The sequence below is a fragment of the Capricornis sumatraensis genome, chromosome 3 (assembly GCF_032405125.1).
Source record: "Capricornis sumatraensis isolate serow.1 chromosome 3, serow.2, whole genome shotgun sequence".
Classification (NCBI taxonomy): Eukaryota; Metazoa; Chordata; class Mammalia; order Artiodactyla; family Bovidae; genus Capricornis; species Capricornis sumatraensis.
In genome coordinates, this window is record NC_091071.1 from 72,522,842 (window position 1) to 72,536,774 (window position 13,933).

The 13,933-nt window shown below is 41.6% G+C and overlaps 1 protein-coding gene across 2 annotated transcripts in view; it reads left to right on the top strand.

Moving 5' to 3' along the window:
- Positions 1-13,933, top strand: part of STK39 (serine/threonine kinase 39) — a 316,468-nt gene that overhangs the window by 235,411 nt on the left and 67,124 nt on the right. For both annotated transcript variants that reach the window (XM_068968272.1, XM_068968273.1), the window contains one exon: positions 9,761-9,813. In XM_068968272.1, the coding sequence (XP_068824373.1) occupies positions 9,761-9,813 (53 nt within the window). The remainder of the gene's footprint in view (positions 1-9,760; positions 9,814-13,933) is intronic.

The following is a 13,933-nucleotide window of genomic DNA, read 5'->3' on the forward strand; positions in this document are numbered from 1 at the left end:
ATTTTAAAAGTACTTACCATCCTTTTTGCAAGGATTAAATGAACCAAAGAAATAGAAAAGGAGATGCTACCTGCCCATAATAGAGTTTGTAATGGTTTATGCCTTAAAGAAGTAAACTTCCATTGTCTTGCAAATTAACTCATCCTAGAATCCCATAAATATGTTCAGCCCTACCCACCTCCCCATATACTATGTCTGCTACATAAATATACCCACCCTGACACAATGTCTAGAGCCTAATTGGACTTTCACTGAATCCATGTCTTAGAGGTACTTTGGTGTTTTTATTGTATAATTGACTTGGCATGTGGATACAAGATCCTGATTCACTGAAGAGACGTTTCTATCACAGAAACATAGATGAATCTGGGTTTTTTGCAGTAAATCCTAGAATACTTCAAACTTTCGTATACAATTGTTGATGAAGTCTGCTTCTTTTATCAGTGGTCCTGTCATCAAGAGAGAAGTCGCTCAGTCATGTCTGACTCTTTGTGACCCCATGGACTGTAGCCTACCCGGCTCCTCCGTCCATAGGATTTTCCAGGCAAGAGTGCTGGAGTGGGTTGCCATTTCCTCCTCCAGGGGATCTTCCCTACCCAGGGATCAAACTCAGGTCTCCCACATTGTAGGCAGATGGTTTACCATATGAGCCACCAGGGAATTCATAAGGCACACACAAAACCCTTAAGTAAGAAATGCATGTTAAAATGTTCCCTGTTACTAAACATGTGAGCTCCATGGGACTTTCCTGACAGTCTAGTGGTTAAGACTCTGCACTCTCTCTGCAGGGGTTATGGGTTCAATCCCTAGTTAGGGATCTAAGGTCCTGCATGCCCATGGCGTGGCCAAAAATAAGTGAATAAATAAATAGAAATGGTTTAGTCCAATCCTTTGATAAAATGGATGAGGAAACTGACTTTTAGAGAGGGGAATTTTGAGTAGCCAAGATTGCTTTAGCCCATGAAAAGCAGCACTGTGGCTGGCAGTTTAAAGGGGATTTGGAGCTGGAAAAAACAGAAAAAAATGTGAGCTCCAGCTTGCCTGTGTTAACTGCTCTCACCAGCCCTGCACATGAGCTGGTTTTTGTGCGGTCACTCTGTCTCCCTTTTGCCCAGTAGGTGAAAATGGGTTCAATAAATACGTTCACTGGGCATTGTGAATGCTGAAAAGAACTGCTACCCAGGAAATAGTTCCATAATCTTGACAGGAAGCAGAGCCCTTACACAATAACCTGTTTGCTCATGATTTACCACAGCTCAGATGTAACACAACTGATTTTGTATTGTCTACGTCAAACATTTTTCAAATTTGCTGTATTCAGCTCTGAAGAAAATATGGCAGAATGTTACCACTTTAAAATTTCTTGGTGGTAGGTACATATGTGTTTGTTTTAGTACTTCTTTGCATTATCCTGTATGTCTGTCTTGATTTTTGAAAGTGTGTACTGGAGAAAACAGGATCAAACGTGTTTCTTCACATTGGAGAGTGGATCAGGTAGAGGGGAGGAAGCAGTGTATCTTCTTCTTGGCGGCATGGAGGTTTTCAGGAGGTTTCTGTGAAAGAAGCACAAAACCTTAACCCAGTTTGGATTATTTCCAGATGAAAACTATTTTTTGTCAGTGGCAAAAGGTGGTTATTTATCATTTTTGCACGTGATTTATTCATAGGTGTCAGCATGGTACAGAGCATCAGAAATTTCGGTATGCAAGGCTCTGCAGATACAGCTCTAATTTAAGTGTCTGCTGTGTGGAATCATATGTAGCCAGACTATATGCTTCCTGCAGGCTGCAGATCTGAAGTGTTCTTTGGGTTGTTCCATAGCCGGTGTGGGGCGGGGACGATGGTTCAGTCTGCAGCCTGTGGTTCTAGTTGCAGAGAAACCTCCAGACAACCATCTTGTAAGGTCACATTTGGATATGTCAAGATAACTTCCTTAAAGAAAACCTTGTGAGTGAGTATGTGTGTGCGTGCACTTGCACGTGTGCATATGTGTGTGTGTGTGTATACACATCAGGGCTCTTGGTTTTTTTGTTGTTGTTGTTGTTGTTGTTTAAAGGAACAGTGTGACGTCCTCATCTATCTGACAGTGATCACAGGCTGTGTATGCTGCGTGGCTTCACGTAGACTAGATAGAATTCTGGAGGTTACTAACATGCTTTCTAGGCCATTGGCATATTTCTGGGTACCTGGAGGTATAATGCTGAAAGGTATTTTCACTTTCACTTTGTAGGACACTCACAGATTCAGAAGGCTATTTTGAGGCAAAGGGTTGGGGGAGCGGGAGGTATAGAACTCAGTTGCTGTTCTCACACTCCTGGAACGTGTGGCTTGTGGTGCATGGAGATACACTGCTGGAGGAGAACTGATTTCAGGCAGGGTTTGGGACTCAGGGCTGGTGGGCACAGTGGTGACTCTCCACCTTTGTTTCTGCCACCATATCAGTCCTGTGCGAAATGTATCCATACTCATCAGTAACACCTCTCATTGCATGCAGTCATTCTTAACTAGGGGCAGGAGTGTACTGGGGTGAAAAAGTGTATTTCTTTAGAGATTATGCCTCCATCTCCTGCCTGCAGTTTGAGAACCACCAGTGGAGATTAAAAGAGCAGTCATCTAGGAACCTCAGCCCCTGGTTTGAGTGTCCTTTGCAATGGCTGCTAAGATAGGGCTGACGCCTAGTAGGTGATCAATAAGGATTTAAGGGGTGTTGGGTGAATTAACCAGCTGTGTAGTCTTAAGCAAGCCACTTAATCTCTTTGGCTTCTGTTTCCTCACCCGAGGAATGAGGGAAATGGACTAAATGACCTCAAGGGCCCCTTTCGGTTGTAAAATTATATGATTCTGTGATTGGACCTTTACCTCAGAGGAAGATTAATTTGACAGGAGTATGAAGGATGGATAGAGTGAGAGCCAAGAAAGAGGGAATGCTCCTTTATCAGAATTAGTCTAACATTTCCTCCTCTGTGACTGTTGTTAAAGCACACATTTACTTTGGGGTCTTCCGGGTGGTTTTACATAGGTCAGCTCTCATTCTCTTCATTCTCTGGGAAGATTGCAAGCTCATTGAGGACTGGAAGCATGGCCTACTGCTCACTTCAGAATTTAGGGCGTCGTGACGCCTGTTTGTGTTGTGAGGGAGCCACATGGTGCTGTCACTTAGCCTGTGTAATCTGCAAGGGGAGCTGAGGAAACTGCGCATGCGACCGGGAAGAAGCTGGTGAAGGTCTGGACCAGGCAGTGAGCTCAGGTGGGTCCAGCTGGTCTGACTAGCTCCCTGGCAGCCCCTGCCCTGGGAAAGCCCAGAGGCTGGCCGCAGTAGACTTCCCTTTTCTCTCCCTGATTCTTCAGTTACTGGCCTTACGTTGCAGGTGTCCTTCATCTTAGCACTAGTGCGGCATTTTTCACATCTCAGGAAGTACATGTTCCTTCCTGGGCTACACATTCATCTACCGAGGCTTGCACCCTTACCTTTTATGGCCCTTCTCCCTTCTGCGGCATCTTTCGTTTTAAGTGGAGTTTCTCTGTGTCTGCATGGCGTCTTTTTTGGTCATTAAATCACTTGTTCTTGTGTGCAGCAGATAATGGTGACCTGCCCTCAGTCAGTGGTAGTGGAGCTTTAGAGAAATGGATGATTGGAGGAGCTTAAAAAGGGCATAGCCCAGAGGTCATGGTAGGTGGATGATGACGGTGGGCACAAGCAAGTCTTGGAGGATCATGCTAAGGATTTGGAATTTTGCTTTAAGAATAAAGGGATGGAAATGGAGCCTTTCAACAAGGGAGTGACAAGATCAGGTTTCCAGGAAACGAGCTGACTGGATCCTCTGGAGACCATGAGCTTGAACATGGAGACCAGTTAGGAGCACCTGCAAATTAAGGGGCTGGTAGAGCCTCGGGTTAAGGGTTGTGCACTGGAGAAGATGATACGTGATGTTGATTAAGTTCTAGGCTTAGTCTGGATCTGCTGTCAGACACCTGGTTTTGCATACATCCTTTACCCTTTCTAAGCCTCCTCCATTTCCTTGTCTGTCCAGTAATAGGGGATAAGAATCGTCCCTGCTTCAAGGGTTGTTTTGACCATGGAATGAAGTAACGATGTGAAGTACCAAGCATGTACCGGCAGATTGGAAATACTGTTAGTTATTTTCCCCATCTCACAGCTGAGCAAAGTAGAGGCCAGATGAGTAGAGGGTAGGTTCGAAGTCGGACTTCTCTCCACCATCCGTGGTATTTCGTCATCCATGCCAGCTCACCTCCTGGTGTGGAGAGAGTCTGTGTCTCTTCCTAAACCCGTGGGAGAGGACTTCAGTCCAGTGCCAAGAGCAGGAAAGAAGCTGAATGTTTTCCCCAGTGATTCCCAGCCCGACATGTTTGAAAGGTCCCCCTCCTGCTCCCGATAAGGGGAGACACTCCAGGAATGCCAGAGTGTGTGGCTCTCTCTGAACTACCTTGGACACCAACAGCTTTGCCCTGACCTGGAATCTTGGGGAAGAGTAAGGAAGAAGAGGGCTGTCATTGGTCATGAACATCCCCTGTTGCTTAGAAGAGAGGGGCCACCTCTGGATCCTGGGAAACTCTGTCCTTTCTGCCCTTACAGGGGCCCTGAGTGGTGTCACCCCAACTGTATCCTTCCCCCTCAGAGCTTGAGGAAATGGTTGGCTTTCAGCCTCACTCCAGAGCACCCTGTGGTGGAGGGCATGCAGTGCCAGTGCTTAGAGTTTATGATGCCCTTTGACAGCGAGTGGTCTTTGGGCTGCTCAGCCTCTTGCTCAGATCCGACTCTTGGGGCTCACATGTCCCTGAACAGTTGCTGGCATAGGCTTAGAGACATTACCATGCAGCCGAGGGATGCATATAGTCCTGAGCTGGCCTTTTAGTTTGGGAGTCCTCCAAGAGCAATAAGTCTTTCAGGCTGTCTTGACATGGTAAATTAAGAGGTGCAGAAAAGTGCTACCCCCTGTAAAATATATACTTCAGCTGTCCAGGCCTCCTACACCTCCCTCACCAGGAGGGGTATGTGTTCACGCCCGTCTGTCTTCACCACCTTGTTAGCCAGCTGCCTCAATTAAAGTGTTCACTATGTCCCTTGCAGATGAATTGAAAGAGCAAAAAGAAAAATACTTACCAGCCTGTATCTTGGAACTCCTCACTTTGAATGGATGTGGAAAAATAATATTTAACAAAACTAAGCCCCGATCCTACTTGACCCTAACCCGCTGGTGCTGGTTGCCCCCTTTCAACGGAGAATATGTTTATCAGCTGGCAGAGTCCCTGCATCTCCCTGTTTCTTGGCTGTTTTTTTAATATACTTCCTGCCATACTCATTTAAAAGTGCCTGCAATGGTGCTTTCAGATTGCTTCTGAGAGTATAAATTGATGCAACATAAATGAAGAGGAATTTGACAGTATCGGTCAAATCAAATGTGAATGCATATATCCTTTGACCAAGCAATTTGCTTCCAGAAAATTTATTTTTATACTCACATATTTGCCAAGGGACCTAAGAACAAGGTTATTCATTGAAGCGTTGTTCATAATAGTGAAAGACTGGAAACAATCTACTCATAGAATGGGAACTGGTTAAAGAAGGATAGAGCATACAACTGAATACTGTGTAGCTATAAACAGACAGAAAAGAATGAGAAAGCTCTCTGTGAACCAATATGAAGAAATTCCAAGGTATATTATTAAGTTAAATAAAAGGCAGGATGCAGAACAGTGGATATAGAATGCAGTTGTCGTCTCCCACTGTATTAAATAGGCTAGTGAGCACACTGTGTATTCACTAGTGCTTATGTAAAAACATCTCATGAAGCATACGCAGAAAGCCTGTAGCATGACTGCCTCAGTGAGGGGGACCAGACAGATGAGCAAAGGGAGTTGAGAGGGCTAGATTTCACAGAATACCCACTGAACCTGCCTGTTGCTTAGTCACTCAGTTGTATCTGACTCTCTGCGACCCCGTGGACTGTAGCCCACCAGGCTCCTCTATCCATGGAGTTCTCCAGGCAAGAATACTGAAGTGGCAGCCATTCCCTTCGCCAGGGGTCTTCCTGACTGGGGATTAAACCCAGGTCTCCTTCATTGCAGGCAGATTCTTTACTGTCTGAGCCACCAGGGATGCCCATACTATACCGTACTTTTTGATCTTTAAACCATCTATCACCTGTTTTAAGAAAGAAAGTTCCTGCCTGAGCCCTGTAGGTATTTGGGTTTGTGATGCAGAGGTGTTGTGCCTTAACCAATTTAAGAGTTTGTTCTTTGTTTTGTTTTATTATTTTTAGGATTGAAAGAGTTTTTAAGTTACCAGAGGTCACCTGGGTCTTGAAACTCTCAAGTTATTAACGTTTGCCCTGGAAAGTTGCATATAGTTTCTGGCCTTAAATCATACCTATTTTCAGCTTCCCTGAAATTAGGAGTATCCTGTGCCATATCAATTAAAGTAAATGTACTTTCAATTAAAGGTGTTAAATATAAGTCTGAAAAGATTAATTCTTTATAAAAGGATGACCTTCAGTAGTCAGATCCAATTAGGCATTTTTCCAACTATATTTCACCCTGATGGGACAAGTCTACTACACACACTCAATCACTGTGATCTTTTCAAAGGTGGATATTTTTGGTTCAGAGTTAAAGGAGAATGACTTGTCTAGGCAACCTCCATAACTTGAGCCACCATTGATGTGCATAGAGATTATGGATGTTGGATATTAACTTTCTGGGATTAATATTTAAGAATCAGAATATGCATGATGATGTTTTGGTTACAGTTCTTATACCTCTCTTCCATGACCTTAGTAGTAAGGTCACTCAGTTAGTTATGTCTGACTCTTCTTGACCCCATGGACCCCAGAGGAGCTCACCAGGCTCCTCTGTCCATGGAATTCTCCAGGCAAGAATACTGGAGTGGGTTGCCATTTCCTTCTGCAGGGGATCTTCCTAACCAAGGGATCAAACCCAGGTCTCCTGCATTGCAGACAGATTCTTTACCTTCTGAGCTACAGGAAAGTCCTTGACTTAGTAGAACAAAATAACTTAAGACAATCTGATCAAAGGAAAGAGGAAAGGAACAGTGGGATACATTAGCATCAAACCTAATTGATTTCTCATTTTCTCCCTCTGTCATTTCATTTTTTATACACCATAAATACTTGCTTTCCTGGTGTTTTTTTTTTTTTTCTTATTGAATTGTTTTAGTCCTAATTCAATCTTTGCTGATACGTAACACACAAGACCAAGGCTGTTAAGTAAGTGAATGCTTACTGATCTTTTCATGGTAACATGCAGAATGTTGGGGAATACTTTGTTTTCTCTCAAAAAGTAACGGGAATCAAACATTTCTATTTGCAGTAGGTATTTACAGTATAGAATTGTTGGTCCTCACTCTGCCACTCATTACCTTTGTAAATTTGGAAAAGCCATTGAATGTGCTCATCAGAAGTGGGAAACAAGTAATACCTACTTTGTATGTCTCAAAGATTGATTGCTGGGATCAAATGAAATCTGTTATCAGTATTTCTCAAAGTGTGGTCCTGTGATCCCTGGGGGGGTCCTTGAGACCGTTCAAGGAGCTTATGAGGTGGAAACTATCTTTATAATGATATGAAGAAATTATTGGCCTTTTTCACTGTCATTCTTCCACATACGTATGGTGGAATATCCAGTGGCTGGCTCCACGATATGTGATATTGCAGCAGATTGAATATGAAGGACAACATATACTAGCTACCTTAAGCCAGACAATAGAGAGGTTTACAAAAATAGAAAACAATGCATTCACTGATTTGTTTTTCTTTTAGAAAGCAAAATAATTGTTCCTTTTACATTAACATGTGATGTGCTAATTATTGTCACTTTCATGTAAATTAATACATATTTTAAAATGAATTAGTTTTAATTTCCAATACAGTAAATGTTGATGGACATAATCAGCACAAGCAAAATCTCTTTAGGGGTCCTTGATACTTTTTAAGAATGTGAAGGGGTCCTAAGACCAAAACATTTGAGAACTGCCAATGGATATGAAAGCACTGTGTAATGTGTGATGACGCTGTCATTTATTAAGAAAATTTAGGCAACATGCACATAGACCTGCCGTTGCAGGCACTGGTTGTTTGTTGCCCACTCCATCTTCAGGGCAGGTTTATTTAGTCCAGGGTCTAAAATCTCTGAACTATCTATATTATAGTTGCCTGCAATTTCACATGTTGATCATGTTTTTACTTCTTTTTAGTGTCAACATCCACAATTTTCAGTTTTCAGATCCTCAGAAGGTCCTAAATGAAGCACAGCTGTAGCAATTGCTAATATCTGCTGGTCCCATTTTTGTCTCCCAGAGGAGTAATGATAAAATCATGGTGCAGACACCAGAGAGGATATGCCGAGGTTCAAGGCTCCCATGTCGATACCGTGGGCTTGGGTATCTCTAGAGTTCTTGCCCCTTTTCCGGCCTGCTTGTGGAAGGGAGGAAGCCTCCCTAGGCACTAGGAGAAGGGCTTTCTCTTTGTCAGTACTCAGCATTTGCCATCTTCCTGAGCCTCCTCTCACTTGGTATCACAGGGTGTGGTAGGAGATAACCACCTTCAGTTTAGGGAACAAAAAAAAGGCTCAGAGACTGATGACATCAAGATTTAGGCATGGTACTGAATTACCCAAAGTGCTAGAGTATCAAACTGCAGTATTAGAAGATTTGATCAGACTCCCCTGGCATGGGAAGGAGAATGTTCATGGCTGGGTATTCAGACTGTCTCTGTCTCAGCCTTGGGTACCCTTGGCAACAGAGCAGAGTTGAGTGCATACAGAAATGACCATTTCATATGTCCTGTTGTGGTTTCTTAAAGTTTCTTTTTTTAATTAACTTTAATTCTAGCATCTGTTGAGAGTTACTCATAATATTTTAGTGTTCTTATGAAAAATTAAGACCATTTCTAACTCACAGACCCTTATCATGTCTTGATATTAATATGAATGGAAAACTCATATTAAAAATATATATATATATATAGCAGTTGCATACATTTCGGTCCCAAACTTCCCAGCTACCCTTCCTGCATGGTTATCATAAGTTTGTTCTCTGGCTATGAGTCTGTTTCTGGGAAACTCATATCTTAGGTATTTACTTGTTCCATGTTTCCTCAGTGTCTTTTAGTTTTTTGGTGGCATGTACATATATGTGTCTGTTGTACTTTTATGTAGTCATTTAAAATTGTTCTCAAATTTTGTATATTCAGTGGGCAATTTTGCAACAGTCACAGGTCCTGTCTATTTAGATAAAATTTTTTAAAGGAAACTACATACCTTATTCCAGCTGTTTTGTTGGATAATTTAATGTATAGTGCTGTCATGAAATTACTGCTAAGACTGTCCCCTTTGTTTCACTTTTAAAAATAATTTGACAAAATGCTATTTTCCCAGGAAAATATGAAAACCTTATTGAATATTATTTTGCTAGACTAAAAGCTTCTGAAAATTTTAATTACAGAATTAAATTTAAGGTTCTTGACTTATTGTAGATTTTATAAAAGGAACATTTATTTTTATAATTTTGTGATATAATCATGTTTGTATAAGGTAAATTCAATCAATTAAATATTTTCCTTTATTGTCATAACTACCTCTTCTAGTTAAAGAAGTATTAGAGGTAACCCTAAAACTGTTAAATGCTATCTGTGTGTCAGTAGCATCTTATAAAAATTGGAATACATTTATTTTGGTTAAACTCTGCTTCATTAGAGTTTAATATGCTATATGTTATGTATTTCAGAAACTCCAGGAAGGAACTTAATGACATACGATTTGAGTTTACTCCAGGAAGAGGTAAGTTTCAATTGAAATTATTATTTTATTGCTACAGAGAGCATTTCAGAAATTGATTATAAGCGTGTGGTTATAATTTGCTATTCAAAAATGCATTCTCTAACAATAGAGGAGGGAAGGAAGGAAGGAAGGAAGAAAGGAAGGATTTGTAGTAATTACAGAGAATCCAAACCAAACCTACTACTGATTGTATGAATCCTAATGACACGTGCTGCACAGCATACACACACTTATAAATTAAATCTAGTAGCTCAAGCGTGAAAAGAAGTGCTGGCATGGTGATGCAGGGCCTGAAGGACGTTATGATGAGTGTGATGAGATGCGCACAGCAGTCCTGATTATGGTTGAGCAGCAAACCATGACATCAGACCGAAAGGTAGCATACTTGGCCTCTCTGTTGTCCGTTCTGATTATACGAAGTCTGTGTTGAGCAGAGTCTGGGCTGCTACTTGCTACAGGCACCACTAGGAGGCTTGGTAGCAACAATGCCAGTCTGGCAGCAGAATGTAATTTTAGTATTTTGAGTAGTTACTAAAATAGTGTCAGGGCTAGACTGGTTGCTCTTTTAGTGCTAGGACGCATGGAAGTCATCAAACCATGTCCTGTTTCTAGGTGTCTCTAGCACCTGGCAAGCAGCTGGTAATGCAGGAGAATCCCAAGTCGTTTTGGTTAACTAATGGATTCAGGCTTTAGAGATCACAACACTAGTTGTTAAACAAAAATTGCTATTTCCACTCTATAGTTCATAAGAAGAACAGTCTAAAGAAGTGAAAATCAGGTGCTAATGTTGTGACTGTAACAGTTACTGTCCTTGACCTCTGGTTTCAGACTTTTACGTGAAAATAGCCTTGATATTTCATTAATCTCATACATTTGAACGTATAACACGCCGTAATTATTTTATGTGTTAGAACTCCATGTCAAATTTGACTTGATTAAATAAGTTGGAATTGTATGTGCTAAAATTTTGAAAACCTGAAGCTTTCCTGACTTGATAGCTAGTCAGTCAGTTAATGGCTTGATCTCCTTGCTGTTACCACCTGTAAGAAGACGCAGACTCAAATGCTTACGGGAGCCAAAGTGAGCTGTGGGAACTCGAGAGTTCTGTCTAAGTACATTCCAGTTCAGTTTTGAACAAACCCTGCCCACCAAACAAAATGTGTTCCTGGGCCATAGGTGGTTATGGACTCAGTGGCCCTGATCTCTAGTCTCCTGTAAGCACAAAGATTCCATGATTTCCAGAGGACTTCCCTGGTGGTCTAGTGGCTAAGACTCTGTGCTCCCAGAGCAGGAGACACAGGTTCAATCCCTGGTTGGGGAACTAAGACCCCTGCATGCCATGCTATGTAGCCAAAAAAAAAAATCATCATCATCATGATTTCTAGTATATTTGAATCCAACATATCCTTTTACAAAACAAACATAAATGAAGACCTAGTGAATTTCCTAACTGGTCTTTCTTTCTGGGGAGCGTCTTTGACAGCTTAGAGTCAGTCTCTGAAATTGAACTGTTGCTGGTTGCCGTTATCTAAAAGCTAGTTCATCATGATATAAAAATGTTGACCAGCCAGTTCTGTGATAAAATCGAACAATTATATAATAAGAGTTTCAAGTATAGTAAATAAAAAGAACAGATTCTTATTTTAACAGTATTTTTTTTTCATCTGATTGTTTAAGATTGACAGTGGCAGTAAAAATCAACTTTTTCAAAGGAAACAAAGAATGAGTTTCTGAGCTGAGGATTGCTGGGGATAGAACAGCCCTATCTGCATTACCTGGCCCTTTGTGCTGGCTTCGGCAACCCCGTTTGCCATGGTTAGGTTCAGTCTCTGCTTTTGTTGCCCAGACAAGAGACCGCAGTGCCGACTTCCCGATGATAGCTGGCCCTCCCTGGGCAGCGAGCACAGCCTGTTATTAATAGTTTCAGAAACACCACAGTTGAATCACTGTACTTGTGTGGCTACTGATGCTGTCAAGCATTTCAGATGTTGTTTGCACTCCATCTGTGCATGCATATCACGTGTACTATGTCTCTGCTAGATACATGCCTAAATACACATGGCATCGAATGTGTAAAGTGAACATATCACATATTCGGTCCTCATTTGAGGCCAAACCCTTTGTGTTTATTATGTTGCTGTAATGGTCTAGAAAGCAGAGCTTACATGATTATTTATGATTGCTTAACCTATTTATGCATCAGGAATGTTAGCTTAATGAAAAATAAATTATCAGTTACCTCAAGTTTTTGTTCTGAACTGTTACTGACATTTTACTTAACATGCGTGAAAAATAACTGCTGAATGGCACACACACACAAACCAGGAACATTTCCATTTTTGACCAATAAGCACCACCCATTTGCTATTTTGATATGACTCATTCGGTACCCAACAGTCCTGAAAATAGTCAGAGATGCCGCACACTTTAATGATTTGGGAATGTTCTTTGCTTCAGTACTGCTGTAGTGCTAACCCTCAATGTGGCTTTGTTTGATTATTCCATTCTCATCTGACTTCTCTGATTATAGCTCCTTACTCAAGTGTAAGATCTTATTGGTAACTTTAGAGATGGTGGTATCACATCCAGTTGCTTTAACAGATAGGCAGTCAATAGCATGAAACCACTGCCTACTGTATGCCTGGTGTCTATGAGGCAGGCACTTTAATTCAATACGCTACTTTTCCTGAAGTTTCTAGTGGCATCCAGGAAGATGGAGATTGAGGCTGAATGTTCTAGCCAGCTTTATAAAGCTATGTCATATTCAGACTAGAGCCTTTTATTATGCTGTCCTAGGTTCATGCTATGGGCTTCCCTGGCTTCCCGGCAATAAAGAATCTGCCTCCAGTGTAGGAGCCATGGGTTTGATTCCTGGGTCAGGAAGATCCCCTGGAGAAGGAAGTGGCAACCCACTCCAGTATTCTTGCCAGGAAATCCCACGGACAGAGGAGCCTGGCAGGCTACAGTCCATAGGGTAGCAAAGAGTGAGACACGACTTTGACTAAACAACACCAAGGTTCATGCTATGAGATCGTTTTATCTCTGAGAGAATTTTGTAAGGTGTTTCTTGTACTCCTAATAGTGAGGACAAGGTCCAGTATAGTGAGTGAAGTTGCTCAGTTGTGTCCGACTCTTTGCGACCCCTGGACTGTAGCCTAACCAAGTTCCTCCATCCGTGGGATTTTCCAGGTAAGAATACTGGAGTGGGTTGCCATTTCCTTCTCCATGGGATCTTCCTGACCCAGGGATCAAGCCCATGGCTCCTACGTCAGCAGGCAGATTCTTTATTGCTAGGAAGCCACAGATAAGCCCACCTTATATGGAATTTCATTGTTTAGTAAGATTCCTGTGTTTTTCTTTTCCATTACCTTCTTTGATTCCATTTCATTGGATGAGTGAAATGATAGAATACCACAGTTTCTCTGAAAGTACAAAGAATATATATCAACTCTCAAAGTCTTGTTGGCAGTTTGGAAAATTGGGCCATGTATGAGAGAGAAAAAGAAGGTGCATTTCAAATGGTCTCTGGTTGCCTCGTCATCATCACAGTTACCATTTGTTGAGTAATTACTATGAGTCAGACACCAAGCTAAGCATATTAAAGCCCGCTGTGAAAGATAATTGTACCTTCAGCTACATGCTCATGTTGAGTATGAGTACACACTTACACACACAACACACATCATCACATTTGAAACACAGATTAAGCAGGGAAACCCATTCTCTGATGAAGGCAGCCTTTGGCATAGCAAACTGTATTTCAGTTTAGGTGGTTACTTGATTCAGAAGCTGCACTTTCCCAGTTTCTTCTTATCTAACTCTAATACAGGATATTTGTGATAATATCAGGCTGCCATGGAGAGTATGTAGTCTCCCTTGTGAAAACATCCAGGTTCATAATGGTTCTTTGAGCACGTGGCAAATTTATCAATTTCCCTTTACAAAGTCTTCAGACAGACTTATCACTATTGTCATGTTCATGTATAACCTCTCAATTAAGTAATTTCTGTTATATTCACTTGCTGCAGCCTGTTCAGTCTCATCTTTATGAGATTGCTAACCCCTGTCAGTTATTGAGAAGCTACATTCTTTTATTCAACCACATTTTCTAAGAGAATGA